The 24782-nt window shown below is 46.4% G+C and overlaps 1 protein-coding gene across 1 annotated transcript in view; it reads right to left on the reverse strand.

The window, feature by feature from the left end:
• Positions 1–10386: 10386 nt before the first annotated feature.
• Positions 10387–24782, reverse strand: part of LOC111153786 (dynein cytoplasmic 2 heavy chain 1) — a 309334-nt gene continuing 294938 nt past the window's right edge. Inside the window, 1 exon segment of the mRNA XM_022513025.1 lies at positions 10387–10904. Coding sequence (XP_022368733.1) covers positions 10746–10904 — 159 coding nt within the window. The 3' untranslated portion in view covers positions 10387–10745.

A 24782-nucleotide genomic window follows, 5' to 3' on the forward strand; every position in this document is an offset into this window, starting at 1 on the left:
AAGGTGTCACAGTGGGATGGAACCCAGCTGATCCCCAAAAGCAGTGTTTTCTGATGAACTGGTACCCAGTCCTGCCAACATCTTTATCCTGTGTATCTGAAGCTGAGAGCTTTATGAAAGAGAAAACCAATCTCTGTGGGCTCTCAAGCCACAGCCGTAATGTCGTGAGGTGACAGGGGACCAAGACCGATGTTCTCAACATGGATTCACAGCAGCATTTGTCAGGAAACTTCAGATGCCCTCTATGCACTCAGTGTTTCCAAAAAGAGCTGGGAATGTTTAACATTCATTATTTGCCCCAAGAAAACTTATTTAATATTTGTTGCAGGAAAATTTCTAGATCAAAGATTTGAAAGTCATTTCTTTGATGACTGATTTCCTGAATTTTTCTAAAGCAAAACCCGTTTTCTATAAAATATATTAATTTCTGCTTCACTGAGACCTGAATTGACACCAACTTCCCCAAGGCCAGGCAACAATGTCCGACTTGGGTCTCAGTCAGACGACCTGATTCATACTGTTCATTTTCAATGATATGAACAGGAAAAAAAATCCTCAATTAAAACATAAAAAGAGAACCTCTCCAAATGTAATCCATTTTTCACTAGCACTCAGGCAGAGGATGTGCACAAGGAAGTGATTTTGAGTGTGTTTTCTCTGCTTACAAGTGGAGATGTTAATAATTAAATGTGTTTCCAGGAATAATGATATACTCAAGTACAAAGGAACGAAATGTTTCTATTACGCATTTAAGTGGCTGAAATCGGTGGGCACTAGGTCTCTCCCCGTCCACGGACGCCCTGTCCCGGGGGCAGGAGAAGGTTCTGCATTTTAAGTCAAAAGCAAGTACACTTACCCGCCTGTTTCTTTCCCCACCGCTCCCCATGCCCTCCTCCTGGGCCCGGCCTTGACGCCCCCAACATGGGACTCCACCCTTCCTGTCCTCTACGCCCCAGCCTTAAACTCCTCATCATCCCCGCCCTGTCTGTCCCCGCAGAGCAGACTTCAGGTCCAGGTTGTCTGCAGCTAACAGCCGTCTCTCCCTTCTCTGAAGTCCGGCTCCATCCATGTCGTCCGCACCGGCTTCCACTCCCCAATCCTGTCCAGATGGGAATGAAAACAAACCCACCACCACCAAATCTCCCTCGTCAACATCAAAACGATAATGGTTTTGAAAGTGCTTTCCACTGAGGGGCTCCTGGGTGGCTCAGTGGCTTAAGCCTCTGCCTTCGGCTCAGGTCATGATCTCAGGGTCCTGGGATCAAGTCGTGCATCGCGCTCCCTGCTCAGTAGGGGGCCTGCTTCCCCCTCTCTCCCTCTACCTCTCTGCCTACTTGTGATCTCTGTCAAATAAAATCTTTAACCAAAAAAAGAAAAAATTCTTCCCATTGAGAGACATGCTTTATAGAACATGTGAGAAAAACCATTCTTTACATTGTTCCTCCCCTGATGGCCAGGAGGAACACGCTTTCGGAGGGAGTGTCAGGAGGACTCATCCCTCCATCCCTCCATCCATCCAAATTCCAGTTTGGAGGTGGCAGGCTGGAGAAAACAGCTCATCACTTTTGAGCTATGGGATATTTCCAGAGAATACCCCACAGATACAACGCAGGACACCCCCTGCTTCCTCTCCTTAACCCTAACCCCACACACCAACACACGGAATGCACAGGGGCCAACAAATTAGTGCTATTCTTTGTAGAAAATCTGATTAGGGGAGTGACCTTGGTGTTGGTCTAACACAACTATAAATGAAGTCTAGAAACAGACTGACTTGGGTGAACCCCGCTGTCTCTATCATGAGAAAGACTAGGTGAGCCCGGGCTCCCTGGCCAGGGTCAGGCGGTGTAGACACGGCGGCGTGCTGGTCACCTGTCTCTGGGATGGGGGTCGGGAAGCCCTCGTGTGCGCTGACCTCTGGTAGGAATAGCCTGACCACAGCGAAGCTGAAACGACCTGCGTGAGGTCACGGGATTCGGGGTGGGGGCAACGGCCCGTGCAAGGGGCTGGGGCCCGTGTGGGTCACGGACGCCCCAGCAGCCTTCTGAGCGCCCACGGTTCTAGGAAGGGAATGTCAGGGATCCGGATTTTAGCTGTTTCCCCCAAACTTGATTAAACAATTCTTCCCCCTTTCCTCACCCCCAACCGTTCTCCGTGTGGAGGACAGGGATGGAAATGGAGGGAGGGGGATTACGGGTCAGAAATTCAACCAACTTGATTTCGCTTTTTTCCGTTAGGAATGCACTTTTTTGGGGTAGAGCTGGATCTGTGGAGGGGTGGAGGTCCCGTCCCAGCTCCCGTCCCAGCTCCCCGTGCCAGTCCCGTTCCTCCTCCCTCTTCTAAGCGTCCAGGAGGCAGACGGAGGCTGTGAATTCCTCAGTCTCCCTCCCACGGAGAGGGGGTCTATGCCCATCCCTCTAAATGCCTACCCACAGAGTGCGGTAGAAGTGAGGCTGGCCAGTCTGTGGCCTCCCGGGAACAGGAGCTCCCCTTTCCTGGCTCTGGAAGCACTTGCTCCCGACCCCACGGGCCCTGCTGGGGGGACTCGCACGCAGCCCCTGGACGGGTTTGTGAGGGAAGAACCAAGGCCAAGGCATTGGCCCCACCGATGGCGTCTTGGACTGAACCCCCATTCAGGGGCCAGCATCTCGCTCCTAAGCTTGCCAGTGAGTCCTCAGGGGACAGAGCCCCCCAGCTCGAGATGAGCCTCACCGGCTGATGCCACACAGAGCGGGGAGGGGTCACCCCAGGCATCCTGTCCAAGCTGCATGGTCAGGAGCCAAGGGACGGGCCACTGTTGTTTCAAGCCTCTAAATGTGGGGCTGGTGCAGAAGGCAGCAGTGGATAATCAGAAGTTACCAAGCGCCTCTCTCTCACCTCACTGTGATTAACCCTGTTAACACTGGGATTAACCCGTGCAGGGCTGTCCGCGTGAACGGACCTCTGCCCCCTCCGGCTCCTCTCCCTGTTCTAACTCCTGGCGTCTCAGTGAGAGAGCGCCGGTGCCCTCTCCTCCTCGTCCCCAGCGCCCCTGTGCCGACCACGGGGTTAAGTAAACTCTCTTCTGTGACACTATGTGAGTCACTTACCGTGTGGTGCACAATTCTACTTCTTATCTGAAAAGTTTAAGGCCAAACAGTTCTTATTTTAGAAAGGTAATAGAGTCCAAATACTAAACACTGCATAAAATTTGTTGTGGGCCTTATACCACCTTGTAATCAAATACAGTAACATTTCACCAGTGAAATACACAAATATTCACATTAAATAAAAACCATAAAAAGGAAAACTAAATAGACTTTAGGAAATACAGAGGAGATGCTGTGGACCCATGTACTAGATTCTAGGCTGATCCTAGATCCCTTCTCCTGGCCACTGAATTCCTGGAGGACAGGATGTGCCGTTGGGCATGGTTACTTTCTGCCTGGCTCATCACGGATTCCCAAAAGGAGCATGCTGGCTTCGTCACACCCCCCCCCGCCCGCCACCCCACTGGAGCTATTGAACACGGCCTCCAGTTCTGGAACCACGTTGTTTTCCGGGGTAGAAAACGACTCATACCTCCTGCCTTGGTTTTATTTGGGCCAATGATCTGAGCTCACAGCTCTTTGCTCAATTTTAATAAGATTTGGTAAAGGACCCAGAATCGAGGGAGAGGAGGTCGCCAGGAGTATGACGATAAGACGGAAAGCCAAACCACGAGGAATATCATCCTTGTCAGCGTTAGGGTTAGTCTGTTTCCGACTCCATCTGCTACGTAAGCTTCATTCAGTAATCCTGGCCTGGACAGTGATTTCGAATCCATAACCTCCACTTAACACTGTGCACTTGTAAGGAGACACACGATATCATTGGCGAGGCATTGGATACTTCTCTCAAAGTACTCAGATGAGGAAGGAGATGATCTCATCGCCCACCTCCAGCTCTTCTGCTGGCTTCCAATCTGTTTACTCCTCATTCCCACCCGCTATTAACGCTGATGCACACATCAGGCCTTTTCCTTCCTTCTTGGAACTCTCACCTGCTGGGACACGTCGTTCACTCCTTCATTCCCGCATTGACTCGTTCATTCTCACTTGCCCAGAAGCACAAGGAGCCTCTCAGCAGACACTGATTATCTCCCTCCTGTTCCAGCCAGCGGGGGTGCGGGCAGAACAGCCCCTGAGACGGGGGTCCTGGGCGTCTTGGAGCTCCTTCCGAGTCTAGTGGAGAAGCAGGCCGTGAAGAGATGGATGCACAAGTCGTGACTCACGACCGTGACAAGCACCGTGATGAACTAGGACAGGCAGAACAACCCGAAATATAAGGGACCCCCCTCGGGGAATGTCAGAAAACACTGCACAGGGAGGGGACTCTGAGGCCTCTTACAGGCCAGCTGCCTGTCCCCACCTCCTCTAGCGTCGTCCATCCCAACCCACGCGCCACTTTGTCCCTGTGTCAGCCTTTGACTGGCTGAGCCGCCACCTCGTCGCCTGTGTCCTCCATCCGTCCTGTGGACAGACCCTCACCTCTACCTCTGTGCCTCGTCTTTCCTACAGTCTCCCGGGCAGACCGCTTGCCGCGGCGTCTGTCTACGCCCCAGAGCGGCTGTAGCTGGGTGCGGTCTACACTGGCACGATGTTTCCGCGTCCTCCAAGCCGCTCCTCCCTTCTCACGTGGCTTCCTGGAGGCTCATTGTTTTCCATTCGAGGAGAGTTGGAGTTTGCTCTCAGGACACACAGATGGTTGTCCCTGGAGTACAACCTAGGAAGGCTGCCTTGCCAACTGAGAAATTGTATTAACTGTAGAGATATTACTGATTTTAATTTGATTTTACTGACATTGTTGCCCTTTCAGCTCCTGCTGGAATAAATGTCTTACCGATTTTTGGAGGGGGACAGCGACTCTCCTGGAGAGAAGAAGTTGACACCCTCACAGTATTCTTTTCACTGTTGCTCCGGCTGCGCAGCATTTCCAAGCTCTGTGGGTCCAACCGGAGACTCGGAGGTGGGCTTCTCCGGTGGTTCTGAGGAAAGAAAATCCTGTCCGTGCTTCGGATCTCAGACCTACATTTTGTAATCGATCTCTTTCTTTCTTTCATATTGTAATTTATTTATTTCACTTTCTTTTTGGCTTTGCAGTATTTTGTAAAGCGCTTGGCCAAACCGCAAGGAGCTCAGGGGCAGGAAGAGGACGCCACGGTTTTGCGTGGGAGAACGCCGACTGCTGTAAGGCGGGGGAAGCCCGCGTGGTGGGGACACCGAGGGCGTCTGCTAGAGGCTGACCGCAGAGGTCACACGCGGGGATGTAGCTGGGGAGCTACGTTCTTAAACTTTTTCTTTGGAAATAAACTTACAGAGAAGCTGTGGTAATGGCGAGGAGCCCCCAAGACCCCAGACCCAGACTCAGGTATTACTGTTGTACTGCGTGCGCGCAGGTCCTTCTTCCCGGACGTGTGGCAATGAGCTGTCGCGGCCGTCCTTACTCGGCAGACACTCAGCACCCGCCGAGCAAAGGCTTCTCACACCAACTGCACAGTTACCGGCGCGGGGAGGGGTGTGGGGAACGGGGCTCCTGCCTCCCGGACGGGCTGCGATGCCTGCGGGCAGCCGTGCCCAGTGCTGCGCCCCTCCTGCCGGGGATGCGGAGTCGCCCACCCGGTCCGTCCCCTCCCTGCCCTTCGCTCCCCGCCGTCTGGAACGGCTCCCGCTCTCGGAGGACGGTCCGGCTTCTGGAGAACACAGTTGCCAGGCCCCCTCTTAGAGCTGCTCGGTTCAGGTGCAAGTTCTCTTTTCGCAGCTTCCCCTTCTCAGACCTTGACTCTGGCTCAGGCGAGAAGCCCCCCGCGTGTCGGTGCCACCGATGCTGAGGGCGCGGGGACGCTTCCGTGAGCAGAGCAGCATCTGGCAGGGAAGCCAGAGTGGAGGGGCGGGGGCTGGGGACACGTCTGAGCCCAGGCTCACCGTCCAGCGGCCGGCGTGCCCGTGTGTCTGCGTGCGCACACCGCGGGGACCAGGCTTGAGGACCACATGGCAGACGGTGAGTTTCTGCCTCTTCAGTCCTGGGTTCTCCTGGAGGGACCTGAGCCGCCTCCTGCCAGAGACCCCCCCATCCGCGGCCCCAGGGGATCACCCGTTGCCAGAGCGATGCTCTCGGGAAACAGCTCTCAGGAAGGAGGTTCCTGGCAGAGGGAGGAGCCCCTGCTCCGGCCGCCCTGGGGACGGGTCCCTGCAGGGCAGTGGAGGCGGGCGCTGTCAGCAGATTTGTGGGTGCAGCCTCCGGGTCCCGAGTCTGAATGGACAAGCCGCTTGGCCTCCCGATAGTCCGTGTCGTGCCCCATCCGAGTCCTGTCCTGTGGTCCTTGCACGGTGCTTGCGACGGTGCCCATGTAATCCCTTCGCGAATGATGAAGCGTTGTGCACATGTGACCCTTCCTTAGTTATCGTGATGACGTGACCTTGAAAATGAATCCTTGAGGCTCCGAGAAGGGTCCATTGTGGACACATCTGTCCTTAAGCAGCCATTCTCCTCAGCCTCCTGTGAGATCCCTTTGCTTCCACCACATGCAACCACATGTCCTGTCCTCCCCACTTGGGGACACTGCCTCTGGGCTGCCACGGGACCTGTTTGTTCCTAGAAAGGGGGCCCATCCCTCCCCCTTCTTTCCTACACCCCTACATTTGGCTCAGGCCGTGCAATTCCAGGCAGGCACGTATAGCCCGGCTTCACCCAGAAAAGGGGTGTGATGTGATGTGATGGGGAAGAGGATGTGAAAGGAAGCTTTGGGTGAGGGATAAAAGGAGTGACGTGAATTTGGGGTGCGGGGGCCTATGGCCATCACCCAGCCGCCAGGCTTTCCTGTCCCTGTTCTGCTCCTGGCTTTCCTGTCCCTGTTCTGCTCCAGGCTGCAGCTTGTAACCGTCTTTGTCCCCTTGGTTCCCAGGCAAGCACCCTAAGGCCAACAGCTTTCAGAAAAAGCCAAGACTATCAGCCTCGAGAAAGTTCCTCTCACCGTCCTGTCGTGAGAACTTTCATTATCGTCACTATGTGGTGAACGTCAACGTTGGACTTGCACACGAGGAGTCCTTGATCACGAATGGGAGTTGTATACATGACTGTCTGCTCACAAAACCCGCAGTCCGGCTCCTGACCCGGACTGGACTTCTCATTCCTTTCGCTTCCATAGTGACATGTATTTTCAACAACTCTGACGGCGTCTGAACTGGAACTCTATGGCGGCGTGAGCTTTCTGCCGATGGAGAGCGCTGGGAACTGGCGGACTCCTTCCATACACAGACGTGTGTTCTTTCTGTAACAGAAAGGCCTTTGAACTGACAAATCTTGTACTTAACAAAGCATCTGCAGATCCCTAAGTCCACAAGCGACTCCGCGCTATGGCTGGTGGTCTGGGAACCAGGGGATCGAGTCTCAGTGCGCCTGGAATTGGGAGCCAAGCCTCTTGGCGAATTTAGGACCATGCGCAGCCTCTTAGCTCCCCGTCCCCGCTAGACGGGACACTTCCCTTGACTCTGCCTGTGGTTTTTGCTCGAGCACCTGCAGCAGCGGTGCCCCCAGAGCCTGTCCGCAAGCACCTCCCCGTGAGTCCGCACGGGGCTCCTGCCCAGCGGTTGAAATTGCGCTTGGAGCCCACTTTGTCTAAGAGGTGTGAGGTCTTTCATAGAAACAAGCGGACTCTTGCATTCTTTGATTTTCTTAGGACCATGTGACTAACAGATAAAGAAATTTTGGATTTGCACATAGCTTTATCTAACTTAAGCTTACTATCTGTGGTCCTTCCACTGACAAAAGGTAAAACTTTAAAGGAAAGCAGATGTTGTCTTTTTAATAACCTTGCTCTGGGAAAACCAGAGGAAAGTCTGGGAAAAATCTGCATTCAAGTAACAAAGTGTGATTTGGCAAAATCTAAGAAAAGACAACCAAGTGGAAACAATTGAGCAAAGACAAAAACAGCATTTCACGGAAGAAAAGTCACAAATGGACAGGAAAGGTAAGAGAAGTCCTTTAACCTTACTCATAGCTTATTTGTAAATGAATTGTGATTTGAAATGCAAATCCCAACCCTCTGTCCCACATCTCAGGCCAGCAGATCGGGGGCTAAGCACCCAGGAGGCCGCAGGGCAAGGAGAACGCCTCTTACCACCAACCGACCGTTGACCGTCTCCAACCCCACGGGAGGTTCTATGAGGCGCAGCACTTTTGTTCCTACACTCGCGCCCCAGGGAAAGTGTCCCCACCCGCTCAGTATCTGCCCCTTTCCTTGTAGAGCTACCCTGTCAATGAAAATAAGCTCACAAGGATTTTGACGGGCACTGTCGGGTCATTGTATCTTCTCGCCGGAAGGTCTGTTGCGGCAGGTACGTGTGGGGGTGCGGCACGGACCCACACACCTGCTCTCAGTGTCCTCGCTTCCGGGATCACAACCGCGAAGGACTCCCCCCTGCTCTGCAGCCCCTTCCTTAGCGCAGGGAGACCCGAGACGGCTTCCCACTGGAGAGTTTCCAGTAGGCCACCTGAACAGGGGCTTGCAGATCTCCTTGGGGACACGGACGTCATATGAATAGGACACCTGTCCGTCCGTCACTTGGAGTTGCTCTCACTGCGGTCACGTGCTCAGCACGTACTGTCTGTGGTTTTTGAACAGAATTCGACAGCAGACAGCCGTTCGGTGAAGCTGTGGTTCGTCTTCTGAAGACAATGGACCTTTAGCACCAGAAACACAGTCACAGGCACAGCAGGTAATGTAAAACTGGGAAGTAGTAGTAGTAGTAGTAATGGTAGTAGTAGTATTCCCAGCTTAATCTTTATTTCTAGATAGTGAATTAATGTTTTATGTAAAGCTCTGACTTATGATTGAGCCTTTAAGTCACGCCCAGTACCTTGAGTGTGAGTTTGCTCTTGCTTACGACGTATCTTCTGTGACTCACTGTACAGTGCGTACAACGGTCCGCATTTCAGACACAAAACCAACGCTCGGGCTCAGGTGTCTGGGTAAAGGGGAGGGGCCGGTGGAGACTGGGAGCCCAGGGTCCTACCTCCCGGGAGTGGACTCCGGCCACCATGCGGTCCCACACCGGCCTGCAAGTCAGCTGGAGTCACAGAAACCCTACGCTGTCCCTCACCTCTGCGCCCGCCATCCTAGAGCTCCCACTGGGAGTTACGTGCCTGTGTGATGGTGGCTTCTGCCAAGACATCATGCCATTTTTGCTTTGATCTGAAATAATCGAATCAAATGCAAATTATAGACAAATCTCAATGAGCTCTTCGTTGAGGTTATAAGAAGTTGAGGGAATTAACTTTGATGACAACACACCCAGCAAATAGACGAGAAAGCTTGTGAATGAGGGAGCTCTGAAGGGAATTCCCTCAGAATGTGGAATTCTAGCTCTGACACCTCATTTTTTAGGCTCACTTAAAATCATGTTCATTTCTAATGGCCGGTGTTCTGTGCGAACTAAGAAAGCAGCAGGTGTGGACTGGAAGACCAGAGTCCCACGTTTTCCATGTTTGTCTCTGTCCCTGTGGCTGCAAACACAGGGCCCCAGATGGTGGCGCCCCGGCTAGGCAGCCGGACAGGTGCAGAGAAGGGGAGAGTGTGGCCGACGGGCCGTGTCCCGGGAAGGTGGCTTCTGGAAGGTACCGTGTCCTGTCTGTATCCAGTGTTCTGGCCAGAAGTGGGTCACACGGTTCACCTGCTGAGGCCGTGGCCCCTGCACGCTCTGCAGCTCCTCCTTTCTCCATGGCCTGGGCTTGCCCAGAACTGCAGAGACTCTGGAAAATTCTCAGTTCGCCAGCCGTCTGCACACAGACCTTGCCCGGTGAGGCCCGAACCCCAGGCTTCGGGAGGCTCCCCGCTTGGCACAACCTGCCGCGGGGACTCCCTCAGCCCCGGCATATCTCATGGGGCCTCTCTCACCCTTTCTTTTAGCCTAGCTTACCCTTCCTGTCGAACTTCCCCACTTAAATCAGTGTGGTGGTCTGGTTGGGTTTTTGGTCTCCTGATTAGACCCGTGCAAATGGTAATATGACAGCAAGTAGTTAAGATTTCTGAACCCAATTCCAATCACTCAGAAACTGCAAAACCACAACATATATTTATTTAAGCTTCCAGCCATTGTAGAATTTCACTGTTTCATGGAAACAGATGGTAAAAAAAAAAGTCAGCTACATGAGAAATGATAACCCCTCATTGTTTAATGATTCCATCTGTAAAATTCTTACCCTGGTTTCTATGCTGTTATTCCCCATGTCTTTTGGATGACTTGGAGATGCTGTATATTTTAACCAAAATAGAATATATTTTTAAGTGTTTAAAAAGAACACAAATCTAAACCCATATATGACTGAAAAAATTAATGGTCTTATATTTTATTAATTGATATAAAGTTACAATACCAAAAAATAGCCACAAAAATTAATTACTGATTCCTTGGATATATTTTCAATCTCGTACCTACAACATTAAATTCTTTGAGCCACTGGAAACATGAACTTGCCTCACAAAAATACTTAATGTTCTCAAGGGAATTCAGCATTTTAGCATGTACCCTATGAATTACTACTTTTAAAGTTGCATGTGCTGTCATGACCCATGAAAATAAAAACCCAGTGAGATCAGTAACACATAGTGGGCGACAAGGGGACAGTTTTTGAACTAACAGTTTAAATGTAGACTGACCACGTGTTGATTTAAAGTTGAAGTAGCAAATGTTTCTTTTTGCTGAAATAGCTTTTATTATCCTAAGACTCTACTGATTTTTCAGAAACAAAGCCGCTCCACACTGAATCCACTGGTCTTGGTTGCCACCACATGGGACGTCGATGTTGGCTACGACGCGGTCCCTCTCGGCGCTCGTGTACACGGGCAGAGATATGCACTCATCGGGGGAGTACGGCCCATATGCGCCCTGCAGAGAGAGACAGACAGCCAAAGATGAACTCAACGCTCCCCAATGGTAAGACTGAGTAGTTAATTCTGAAATGTTTTAAATAAGGACTAACGAGTTAACCCCACAGTCCAGCTGCGATGAGTCAACTGCCAGCCAGCTGTGCAGCATTCGTGGTCCCTGAAACTTGAATCGGGAGCATGGTGAAGACCATCCTACATATCCAAACCCTTCCTCTCTAAATATTTTCTTTTTCTCGATTTATTTTTAAATTATGTTTATTAACATATAGTGTATTATTTGCCCCAGGGGTACAGGTCTGTGAATCACTAGTCTTACACATTTCACAGCACTCACCATAGCACATACCCTCCCCAATGTCCATCACCCAACCACCCTATTCCTCCCCCAACCCCCCAGCAACTCTCTGTTTTGTGAGACTAAGAGTCTCTTACGGTTTTTCTCTCTCCTGATCCCACCTTGTTTCATTTTTTCCTTCCTTGACCCCACAAACCCCCACGCTGCCTCTCAATTTCCTCATATCAGAGAGATCATATGATCATTGTCTTTCTCCGATTGACTTATTTTGCTCAGCATAATACCCTCTAGTTCCATCCACGTTGTTGCAAATGGCAAGATTTCATATCTGTTGATGGCTGCATAGTATTCCATTGTGTATATATACCACATCTTCTTTATCCATTCATCTGTTGATGGACATCTAGGTCCTTTCCATAGTTTGGCTATTGTGGACATTGCTGCTATAAACATTCGGGTGCACATGCCCCTTCAGATCACTACATTTGTATCTTTAGGGTAAATACCCAGTAGGGCGGTTGCTGGGTCATAGGGAAGCTCTATTTTCAACTTTTTGAGGAAGGAACCTCCATGCTGTTTCCCAGAGTGGCTGCACCAGCTGGCATTCCCACCAACAATATAGGAGGGTTCCCCTTTCTCTGCATCTTTGCCAACACCTGTCATTTCCTGACTTAATTTTAGCCATTCTGACTGGTGTGAGGTGGGAGCTCATTGTGGTTTTGATTTGTATTTCCCTGATGCCGAGTGATGTGGAGCACTTTTTCATGTGTCTGTTGACCATCTGGATGTCTTCTTTGCAGAAATGTCTGTTCATGTCCTCTGCCCATTTCTTGATTGGGTGTTGAGTTTGATAAGTTCGTTATAGATTTTGGATACTAGTCCTTTATCTGATATGTCATTTGTGAATATCTTCTCCCATTTGGTCAGTTGTCTTTTTGTTTTGTTGACTGTTTCCTTTGCTGTGCAAAACCTTCTGATCTTGATGAAGTCCTAATAGTTCATTTTTACCCTTGCTTCCCTTGCCTTTGGCAACATTACTAGGAAGAAGTTGCTGTGGCTGAGGTTGAAGAGGTTGCTGCTTCTGTTCTCAAGGATTTTGATGGTTTCCTGTCTCACATTGAGGTGTTTCATCCATTTTGAGTCTATTTTTGTGTGTGCTATAAGGAAATGGTGCAGTTTCGTTCTTCTGCATGTGGCTGTCCAATTTTCCCAACACCATTTGTTGAAGAGACTTTTTTCCACTGGACATTCTTTCCTGCTTTGTCGAAGATTAGTTGACCATAGAGTTGAGGGTCCATTCCTGGGCTCTCTATTCTGTTCCATTGACCTACGTGTCTGTTTTTGTGCCAGTACCATACTCTCCTTATGATTACAGCTTTGTAATAGAGCTTGAAGTCTGGAATTGTGATGTCATCAACTTCGGCTTCCTTTTTCAACATTCCTTGCTATTTGGGGTCTTTTCTGGTTCCATATACATTTTAAGATTATTTGTTCCATTTCTTTGAAAAAAAAATTTGATGGTATTTTGATAGGGATTGTGTTAAGTGAGTAGATTGATTTAGGTAGCATAGACATTTTCACAATATTTGTTCTTCCAATCCAGGAGCGTGGGAACATTTTTCCATTTCTTTGTGTCTTCCTCAATTTCTTTCATGAGTACTTTATAGTTTTCTGAGTACAGGTTCTTTGCCTCTTTGGCTAGATTTACTCCTAGGTATCTTATGGTTTGGGGTGCAATTATAAATGGGATCGATTCCTTAATTTCTCTTTCTTTTGTCTTGCTGTTGGTATATAGAAATGCAACTGGTTTCTGAGCACTGATTTAATACCCTGACACTTTACTGAATTCCTGTATGAGTTCTAGCAGTTTTGGAGTGGAGTCTTGGGTTTTCCACATAAAGTATCATATCATCTGCAAAGAGTTTGACTTCTTCTTTGCCGATTTGGATACCTTTTATTTCTTTTGTTGTCTGGCTGCCAAGGCTAGGACTTCTAGTCCTATGTTGAACAGCAGTGGTGATAGTGGACATCCCTGCTGTGTTCCTGACCTTAGGGGAAAAGCTCTCAATTTTTCTCCATTGAGAATGATATTCTCTGTGAGTTTTGCATAGATGGCTTTGATGATATTGAGGTATGTACCCTTTGTCCCTACACTGTGAAGAGGATGCTGTACTTTGTCAAATGCTTTTGCAGCATCTACTGAGAGTATCATGTGGCTCTTGTTCTTTCTTTTATTAATGTATAGTATCACAGTGGTTGATTTGCGGATGTTGAACCAACCTTGCAGCCCAGGAATAAATCCCACTTGATTGTGGTGAATAATCTTTTTAATGTATTGTGGATCCTAATGGCTAGTGTTTTGGTGAGAATTTTTCCATCCATGTTCATCAAGAATATTGGTCTGTAACTCTCCTTTTTGGTGGGGTCTTTGTCTGGTTTTGGGATTGGGATAATGCTGGCTTCATAAAATGAGTTTGGAAGGTTTCCTTCCATTTCTATTTTTTGGAACAGTTTCAGGAGAATAGGAATTAAGACTTCTTTAAATGTTTGGTAGAATTCCCCTGGGAAGCCATCTGTCCCTGGGCTCTTGTTTGTTGGGAGATTTTTGATGACTACTTCAATCTCCTTACTGGTTATGGGTCTGTTCAGGTTATCTATTTCTTCCTGGTTCAGTTGTGGTAGTTTATATGTCTCTAAGAATTCATCCATTTCTTCCAGATTGTCAAATTTGCTGGCATATAGTTGCTCATAATATGTTCTTATAATTGTTTGTATTTCTTTGGTGTTGGTTGTGATCTCTCCTCTTTCATTCATGATTTTATTTATTTGGGTCCTTTCTCTTTTCTTTTGGTAAATATGGCCAGAGGCTTATCAATCTTATTCATTCTTTCAAAAAACCAGCTCCTAGTTTCATTGATTTTTTTCTACTGTTCTTTTGATTTCTATTTCATTGATTTCTGCTCTGATCGTTATGATTTCTCTTCTCCTCCTGGGTTTAGGCTTTCTTTGTTGTTCCTTCTCCAGCTCCTTTAGATGTAGGGTTAGGTTGTATACTTAAGACCTTTCTAATTTCTTGAGAAAGGCTTCTATTGCTATATACTTTCCTCTCACAACTGCCTTTATTGTGCCCTGCAGATTTTGAACAGTTGTTTTCATTTTCATTTCTTTCCATGAATTTTTTCGTTCTTCTTTAATTTCTTGGTTGACCTATTCATTCTTTGGTAGGATGCTCTTTAGCCTCCCATGTATTTGAGTTTCCAACTTCCCTCTTGTGACTGAGTTCTAGTTTCAGAGCATTGTGGTTTGAATATATGCAGAGAATGATCTCAATCTTTTGGTACTGGTTTAGACCTGATTTGTGACCCAGGATGTGATCTATTCTGGAGAATGTTCCATGTGCACTAGAGAAGAATGTGTATTCTGTTGCTTTGGGATGGAATGTTCTGAATATATCAGTGATGTCCATCTGGTCCAGTGTTTCATTTAAAGCCTTTATTTCCTTGTTAATCTTTAGCTTAGATGATCTGCCCATATCAGTGAGGGGGTGTAAAAGTACCCTACTATTGTTGTATTATTGTTGATGTGTTTCTTTGATTTGTTATTCATTGGTTTATATAGTTGGTTGCTCCCATGTTAGGGGCATAGATATTTAAAATTGTTAGATCTTCTTGTTAGACAGACCCTTTGAGAATGATATAGTGTCCTTCTTCATCTCTTATTATAGTCTTTGGCTTAAAATCTAATTGATCTAAAATCTAATTTGATCTTAAAATCTAATTGAACCCCACCTTTCTTTTGATGTCCATTAGCATGGTAAATTGTTTTCTACCCCCTCACTTTAACTCTGATGGTGTCTTTGGGTCTAAAATGAAGTTTCTTGTAGATAGCATATTGATGGGTCTTGTTTCTCTATCCAGTCTGATACCCTATGTCTTTTGATTGGGGCAGTTAGCACATTTACATACAGGTTAACTAGTAAAAGATATGAATTTAGTGCCACTGTATTGCCTGTAAGGTGACTGTTACTGTATATTGTCTCTGTTCCTTTCTGATCTACTACTTTTAGGCTCTCTCTTTGCTTAGAGGACCCCTTTCGATATTTCCTCTAAGGGCTGGTTTGGTGTTTGCAGATTCTTTTAATTTTTGTTTGTCCTGGAAGCTTTTTATCTCTCCTTCTATTTTCAATGATAGCCTAGCTGGATATAGTATTCTTGGCTGCATGTTTTTCTCGTTTAGTGCTCTGATTATATCATGCCAGCTCTTTCTGGCCTGCCAGGTCTCTGTGGATAAGTCGGCTGCCAATCTAATATTTTTACCATTGTATGTTACAGACTTCTTTTCCCAGGCTGCTTTCAGGATTTTCTCTTTGTCACTAAGACTTGTAAGTTTTACTATTAGATGACGGGCTGTGGACCTATTTTTAATGATTCTGAGGGGAGTTCTCTGTGCCTCCTGGATTTTGATGCTTGTTCCCTTTGCCATATTAGGGAAATTCTCAACTATAATTTGCTCCAATATACCTTTTGTCCCTCTCTGTCTTTCTTCTCCTTCTGGAATCCCAATTATTCTAATATTGTTTCATCTTATAGTATCACTTATCTCTCTAATTCTCCCCTCGTGGTCCAGTAGTTGTTTGTCTCTCTTTTGCTCAGCTTCTTTATTCTCTGTCATTTGGTCTTCTATATCACTAGTTCTCTCTTCTGCCTCATTTATCCTAGCAGTAAGAGCCTCCATTTTTTATTGCACCTCATTAATAGTTTTTTTGATTTCAGCTTGGTAAGATTTTGGTTCTCTTATTTCTCCAGAAAGGGATTTTATTTCTCCAGAAAGGATTTCTCTGGTATCTTCCATGCCTTTTTCGAACCCAGCTAGCGCCTTGATAATCGTCATTCTGAACTCTAGTTCTGACATATTACCAATGTCTGTATTGATTAGGTCCCTGGCAGTTGGTACTGCCTCTTACTCGTTTTATTATTTATTTATTTATTTATTTTTGTGGTGAGTTTTTCCACCTTGTCATTTTACCCAGCTAAAAATATATGAATGAGAGAGTAAAATACTTAAAAGGGTGGCAAAGATCCCAGAAAAATACAGGCTAACCAAATCAGAAGAGACCCGAAACCAGGGGGAGAAGAAAGGAGGGAAAATAACAAAAATAAAAAATAAAAAAAATATATTAGACTGGTGAATAGGATAGAACCACCCACTTCATTTTGGGTGTATTCTGGTCTCCCAGAAGAAACTACCTCCCAAAATTTTAAGGAAAGAAAAACTTACATATTTACAAACATAAGGATAAACACATGAAGGGATGGCATATGATCATAAAGATAAAAATTTTAAAAGATTCTAAAAGAGGAACTAATAAGAGAAGTTGGTTGGAAAAAGAAAAAAAAGGAGAGAATGTGATCAGGCTGGAGCTAGATTTAGGGTATATCTTGATTAGAAAAAATTACATTCCAAAATTTTAATGAAAAAAACCCTGTATGTATACCAAAAGTAATGTTAAATACAATGAAGGGATAAAATATGACTATAACAATGAAAAATTAAAAAGATTTTTTAAAAAAGGTATCAATAAGATAAAATAGTTAAAAATGTTAAAAGTGGAAACTGGAAAAGTTAAAAAAATAGAATAAGAAAAAAATAAAAAAATTTAACTTTTCAGGACTAAAGGATCATGGGGGGAAAGCCATAAATTCTGTGTGTTGCTTTCCCCTCCTCTGGAGTTCTGCTGTTCTCCTTGATCGGTGAACTTGGTCTTGGCTGGATGTTCTTGCTGATCTTCAGTGGGAGGGGTCTGTTGCCGTGATTCTCACATGTCTTTGTCGGAGGCAGAATCACACCGCCCTTGTCAGGGGCTGGGCTAAGTGATCTGCACAGGTTCGCGCTCCACAGCTTTTGTTCCCTGATCGCTTTCCCTACCGCTATGGAGGATGGGATGGCGGCCGCCCAGGCTCTGGCCAGAGGAGCGGAGACCTTGAGCCCCACTCCTCAGTGCGCCCTCGGAGAAATACAGTCAGTCCCTCCCGTCTCCCTGTTCTCCAGCCGTGCTCTGTGCTCACCCAGCCTGTGACCGAGCATTTCTGTCTCCAGTGCACATCCCCGTTTGGAGCCTGCATATCCTGCCGTGCTTCCGTGCCACTTGTCCCGGAGAAGGAAGGTGAGTCTCCTGGATCTTCCACTTGTGGGGTCCCTGCTCGAAGAGTAGAGGCCCAACTGTGCCTCAGTTTAAGGTAACCCTGAGCTGAGAGCCCATCCTTGGCTCCGTCTCTGCAGCGGCTTCCCAGGTCCAATACTTGGCAGCTCTGCCGCACTCAGACACCCCTGATCTTTCTGTGACCCTGCGGGTCCTGAGACGACGCTGTCCCCACGAGGGCTCACCCCTGCTTGGCCTCTGGAGCGCCATCCCTCCGTGGAACAGACTCTAAAAGTTCCGGTTTTGTGCTCCGCTGCTCCACCACTTGCTGGGAGCCAGCCCCTCCCCCCATGGTCTATCTTCCCGTTACTTCGGATTCCCTTCTCTGCACGTCCCACCTTCCAGAAAGTGGTCAATTTTCTGTTCCTAGAATTGTTGCTCTTCTTCTCTACTATTTCCTGTTGAGTTTGTAGGTGTTTGGGATGGTTTGATAACTATCTAGCTGAACTCCTGGGATCTGATGTTATTTGTTTCCTACTCCTCGGCCATCTTGCTTCCTCCTCCCAAATATTTTCTTTAAAATACAATATTTTTGTTCTTTTATTCGCTATTATTGCAAATCAATATTAACAATAATTCCCTTGTTAGGCATGGAAGAGTGTATTTTGGAGAACACAAAAACAATCTCAGTGAAATACTCGTTTTAACGAATGTGTGTATTAAAGACCACCCTGAACAGGATCACACACTTTCATGCAGGTCTTCATATTTAACAGGTAAGACTGATGCTTGTATCAATACTCTTAAGTCACCACTTTGCCAAAACTAGCTCCTTGGGGCACCTGGGTGGCTCAGTTGGTTATGCCGCTGCTTTTGGCTCAGGTCATGATCCCAGGATCCTGGGATCGTGCATTGGGCTCCCTGCTCAGCGGGGAGTCTGCTTCTCCCTCTCCCTCTGCTGCTCCCCCCGCTCATTCTCTCTCCCTCTCTCTCCCTCTCACACTTTCTATCTCTCAAATAAATAAAATCTGAAAAAACAAACAAGCCAACTAGATGCCTGCTGCAGGACCGTGTCTGTGTCCACCACAAGGGAGACGGCAGCATCGGTCTTTACCTGATTTTTCTGTCCCCCTTTTCAGCTTCAGGAAGCCTCAGCACAGGAAAATCATCTGTTAGCTCAGGAAGAAAACCCCACCAGAGCTCACTACTGAGAATCCCGAGCTGTGGGAAGCGGGGAGGAATATCTAATAAAGGAGGTAAGCGGTCACAAGGCTTTGCTTCTCTGTCATTAACAGACTCTCTGCTGTTACCGGGGTCGTGGGTGATCCCACGATAATTGGGTCATCCCATCAAACTGCAGCAAACATAAATTATGTGTGTTAGAAAGTTACTACTGTTTCACTTAATTAGACAATTTGAAGATAACTTTTAGTGCTACGCAGAAATGAGGCAGAAGTTTCTACTTCTCCAACTCAATGGTCCCTGCTCAGTAACAGGATTTTAGGATTTCCGTAATCATTGTTTGCTGTTCTATAGGACCTTCCAGAGCAGTTGCTCTACATTTCTAAAACATTTTCTTTCAAATTTGACAATTAAAATAATTTTTATTATGTCATGTCAGTTTCAAGCGCACGATCTAGTGGTTTCACAGTCCTACATGTCACTCCATGCTTGGCGTACAAGTGGTCACTGTTACCAGCCTTCATTATTACAGTATTACTGACAGTATTCCCTAGGCTGCACTTTTCATCTCCATGACTTTTCTTTTATAACTGGAATTTTGTGCCTCTTAATCCCCATTTATATATTTTACCCAGCTCCCTGCTCCCCTGTCTGCTAGCAACAATCAATTTGTTCTCTATATTGACTGGTTTTTTGGTGTGTGTTTCTTCATTTGTTTTTTAGATGCCACAAATAAGTAAAATTATCTAGGATCTGTCTGTCTCTGTCAGATTTACCTCATTTAGTCTAACACACTTAAGGTTCATCCAGGTTTTTGTAAATGGTAGGATCTCATCCTTTATTACGGCTGTATAATATTCCAGCGTGTGTGTGTGTGTGTGTGTGTGTGTGTGTGTGCGTGTGCGCGCGCACGCACATACCTTCTCTTTTTTATCCACTCATCTATCAATAGACACTTATTGCTTACATTCTTGGCTATTTTAAGTAATGTTGCAATAAACACATCTTTTCTAATTATTGTTTTCATTTTCTTTGGGAAAATATCCAGTAGTGGAATTATTGGGTCATGGGGTAGCTCTATTTTTAATTTTATGAGGGAGCTCTACAGTGTTCTCCAGAGTGGCTGCCCCAGCTTGCATTCCCACCAACGGTGTAAGAGGCTTCCCCTTTCTCTGCATCCTCGCCAACATTTATTGTCTCCTCTTTGATTCCAGCAATTCTGATGGCTGTGAGGTCATCTCTCATTAAGCTTTTGATCTGTATTTCCCTGATTTGTCATGTTGAGCATCTTCCCATGTGTCTGTTGGTCATCTGCATGTCTTCTTCAAAGAAATTTCTATTCACATCCTCTGCCTTAATTTTTGGTTCTATGCAAAAATATGAGGGGTATTTTGGTAAGAATTTTATTGAATCTGCATTGTTTGGGGGTACTATGGACACCTTAACAATATCCAAGCTTTCAATTCAGAAGCATGGTACATTATTATGTTTGTCTGTGTTTTTAATTTCTTTCTTCAGTGCTTTACAGTTTTTAGACGACAAGTCTTTAACCTCCTCTGGCGCATTTCTTCCTATGTATTTTATGCATTTTGGTGCAGTAGTAAATGGGACTGTTTTCTTCTCTGCTACTTAGTTATTAGTCCATAGAAATGCAACAACTTTCTGTATACTAATTTTGTATCCTGCAACTTTACTGCATCCATTTATTACTTCTAATAGTTTTTTTGGTGGAGTTTTAGGATTTTGTACATATAGCATCATGTCATTTGCCAATAGTTAGTTTTACTTCTTTACCAATTTTGGATGCCTTTTATTTCTTGTCTGATCACTGTGGCTAAGACTTCCCATGCTGTATGCAAGCGGCAAAAGTGGACTTGTCTTGTTCCCACCATCGAGTATGATGTTAGCTGTGGGTTTATCATTTATGGCCTTCATTATGTTGAGGTGTGCTCCTTGTAAACATTCTATTGAGTGTTTTCATCGTGAATGGATGTTTACTTTTTGTCAAATGATTTTTTTGCATCTGTTCAGATGATCTTATGGTTCATATCTTTCCTTTTTTTAAAAAAATATTTATTTACTTGGCAGACAGAGATCACAAGTAGGCAGAGAGGCAGGCAGAAAGAGAGGAGGAAGCAGGTTCCCTGCTGAGTAGAGAGCCCGATGCGGGGCTCGATCCCAGGACCCTGGGATCATGACCTGAGCCAAAGGCAGAGGCTTTAATCCACTGAGCCACCCAGGCGCCCAGTTCATATCTTTCATTTTGTTAATGTGATCTATCCCACTGACTGATGTGGGAATGTGGAACCCTTGCATTCCTGAGTTAAATCCCACTTGATTGTGGTGAATGATCCCTTTAATGGATTGTTCAATTTGGTCTGTTAATAATTTTGTTCAGGATTTTAATGTCTATGTTCATTGGAGATACTGGCCTACAGTTCTCTTTCCTTTTTTTTTTTTTTTTTTTGTAGTGGTTTGTCTGATTTTGGTATCAGGGTAATGATGACCTTGTAGAAATAATTTCTAAGCTTCCTTCCTCTTCTATTTTTTGGAATAATTTCAGGAAAATAGGTGTTAACTCTTCCTTAAATGTTTGGTAGAATTCACGCATGAAGCCATCTGGTCCTGGACTTTTTTTTTTTTTTTTTTTTTAAAGATTTTATTTATTTGACAGGAGAGAGAGAGAGTATGTGAGCACACAAGGAGGGGGAGTGGGAGAGGGAGAAGCAGACTCCCACTGAGCAGGGAGCCCAAAGCAGGACTCGATCCCAGGATCCTGACCTGAGCTGAAGGCAGATGCTTAACCCACTGAGCCACCCTAGTGCCCCTGGTCCTGGGCTTTCTCTTGCTGGGAGTTGTTGGATTGCCAATTCAACTTCACTACTACTAACAGGTCTGGTCATATTTTCTACTTGTAGGTTCTACTTCTAGGACTTACTTCTAGGTCCAATTTTCTGGCATGTCATTTTTTTGAGTATCTTAAAATCCTTTGTATTTCTGTGCTATTGGTTGTTACTTCTGTTTCCTTCCAGATTTGAGCCTTTTTTTTTCTTTCTTTCTTGGTAAATCTGGCTAAATAAATCACTGTTTATCTTTCAAGGAACCAACTCTGGGTTTCATTGATCTTTTCTACTGTTTCACTTTTTCAAGTATCTATTTCATTTATATCCACTGTATCTTTATTATTTTCTTCCTTCTACTAACTTTGAGCTTTTCTAGTTCCCTTAGATGTAGGGTTAGGTTGTTTGCAGTTTTCTTCCTTTTCGAAAGGCAGGTCTGTATCTCGATGAACCTCCCTCTGAGACTGCTTTTGCTGCCTGCCCAAGATTCTGGAATATCGTGTCTTCATTTTCTTACAGCTCTGGGCATTCTCTGATTCCTTTTCGGTTCTTTGGGACCCACTGGTTACTAAGTAGCGAGCTGTTCAGCCTCCACATGCTCATTTTACCCATTTTTTTTTAACTTATAAATTATTTCTAGTTTCATAACCTTGTGGTCAGAAAAGATGCTTGGCATGACTTCATTGTTTTAATTTCTTGAGACTTGTTTTATGGCCTAACATGTGATCCATCTTGGAGAACGTTCCATGGGCATTTGGAGTGAAAATGTGCACTATGCTGATTTTTAGTGCAGTGTTCTGTGTCTATCTGCTAAGTCCTGGGACTCTCCGAGGCAGCTGGCTGGCCAGGGCCTCCATGCCCGGCTCCCGTCTATGCCGGCAAGGTGAGGGGGTCACCTGTCCTTGTGACCTCAGACGGTGCCCTGCGACTCTTCCAGGGCTGGCTCTGTTCCGGCTGTTCTTCATTAAACTGCCCTTTTCCGGTGCCTCAGGGGTGTCTGGGGCCGGCGTGGGCACGTGCCTCAAGCAGCAAGGAGGCGGGACCAGGCCCTGGGCCCCCGTAGCATCGGGACGGAGGGAACGTAACTAGTGCTACCTGCCGACTCCATTCCCAATCCACAGGATTGCCACAGGCCCCCGGGGTCGGGCACACGCTCTGGGCCCGGGTCCTGGACACTGCAGCCGCCCTAACCACGGCTTCTGTCTCTGGGTGCCAGGGTGGACGCATCTGCGCAGAGGCCCTCAGGGCTGTGCCTCCGGTTGCCGATGGCAGTGGCGGGATGGGGCTTTGTCTCTCCTGTTCTCTCCGTGGTCGCCCTGTCCTTTGCTGTGCGGAGGCCGTTCAGCTGGTGCTGTTCTTCTGCGCTTTCAAAATAGATTTGATCCTTAGCATGTAGTAAAGGTGCCTAATGACCTCCCTTCTCTCTGTTAAAAGCGCTGTTAGGAATTGGTGGATTTAAACATCCTCGGTGTGCTTCAGTTAAACGCGGTAATTACCTTCCTGCTACTTAAATTGTCCATCTTGGCTCAGGGTGAACGCTCAAATTGGCTTTTGAGTGTGTATTTATTTACTTATTTTTTTATATGTCTCAAGTCATCTTAAGTAGCTTTCATGCTCTCTCGTATGTGTTACAAGGTCATCTTGTGCATTTCCTGTCTCAATGATCAAGTCAGTCTCTCTGAGGATCCGTGAGCCTTTAAAGAGAAACAGTACCAGGGATTGTAATCCGGGTGCAGCGAATGATCGACCACACTCTGTCTAGGATGAGTCTGTGACTGGAGCTTAGAATTATGGATTTTCTAAAGAAAAATATCACCAGTTCATACTTCCAATTCACATTTTGGATTAATGTGTTTACGGAACTTACATAATTTTATTCAACTGACGGATTACTTCTTGGAGTTGAAATGAGACTGAGAGAAGTTAGACTCATTCTAGAATTTTACAAATGGAGACTCAGAATCCCAGACTCAGATCACATTCGCCGTGTAATCTGGTTGGCAAGCGACAAGCAGCCGCTCACAGGCCAGCTGGAAAAAGAATCTGGCATATATGAACACTGACACCTAAAGACTGTTCCACGGTTACTTTCAGGAGAGCACAGGTGCTGTTACGAGGGGAGCTGGCAGAGCAGGCAGCCTGTGACAACAAACAGCCAACAAACCAAAGAAAATAACAAAATGAAACACCAGAAAACAGGTTGACTATATTCTATGTATTTGGCGAGTATGTTTTATTAGCTTTTTATTTTTTTCTTGAAGATTTTATTTTTAAGTAATCTGCACACCCAACGTGGGGCTCGAACCCACAACCCTGCAGCTCTTCCACCGGAGCCGGCCGGGTGGCCCTGCTGTATTTTTCTCATTAGTTTACGCACAGAGTCCAACTAACTTATTCTAACACATCGGGGTTTTGTTTTTTTTTTTTTTAAGAAAAGGAGCTATTAGGAAATCAGAGTTTTAATGCACATAAAAGTGACACAATTTAGCAATGCAACTCCAGAAAAATGAAATCTCTCGAAACAGCAAACAACCACTTGCCAGCAATGAGTGTTCTGAACGGGGCTCTTTGGTCAAGAATGTCGGTTGACCATGCACACTGCGTCAGGTGAGATACTGGGCACATCGTTTTCAGTGACATAACACTAACGACACGCTTCCATCCTAAGTGTCTGGGGGACAAAAGTCACAGAGAAAATGTGTTCATAGTCACTGTTCTTAAACCAGAGTGCGTACAAGGCTGAGCTGTAGGCATAGGTCTTCTGATCCTTTGATATGAAAACATTATCACCATGTGTCATGTAAAGACTGTTTTTGTGAGTGGCTTGTGGAACCCCTTGTTATCCTCGTTTCCATAGGGATGGGACTGATTCTGAATGAGAACTGTCTGCCGTGGTGCCTGTGGGCGGGTCTAGGCCTGGGGGTCCCAGAGGGGGACAAACTTAAGTAGCATTTTTACTGGAAACACGGGACAGAAGCTGAGTGACTTCCTGTGGGATGTCAGAACAGGGTGCCACCTCCCACAGTCGACTTCCTCAAGCCAGGCTTCGCAAACCACTCCATCAAACGGCAGCTCTAAGGGAAGAGTGGGGTGCAGGTCCGTGGAAACCTGTGGGTGAGGGTCTCTGTGGGACTACTCAGAATGGGTGATGTGGCACTTTCTTCAGCAAAACAGAGATCCCCCTGCTACTCTAGCACACCCGCAGGCCCGGTGGGACCGGTGGGACCGGCCAGTGCGACTGCTTCACGCTGTGTGGGCCACCCAACCTCCAAACCTAGGCTGAGCTCCGAAAACCAAGCTCCTGCTCTCAGTTCTTCGAGGCTCCCCCTGGCCAGAGTGCTGGAAACGACCTGGTCTGGGCTTGCCTTCTCTACCGACACTGTGACACGGCTGCAGGGGCACAAGTGTCCACCACATGTA

This window comes from Enhydra lutris, unplaced genomic scaffold (genome assembly GCF_002288905.1).
Source record: "Enhydra lutris kenyoni isolate GAN:26980312 unplaced genomic scaffold, ASM228890v2 scaffoldscaffold34, whole genome shotgun sequence".
Taxonomy (NCBI): domain Eukaryota; kingdom Metazoa; phylum Chordata; class Mammalia; order Carnivora; family Mustelidae; genus Enhydra; species Enhydra lutris.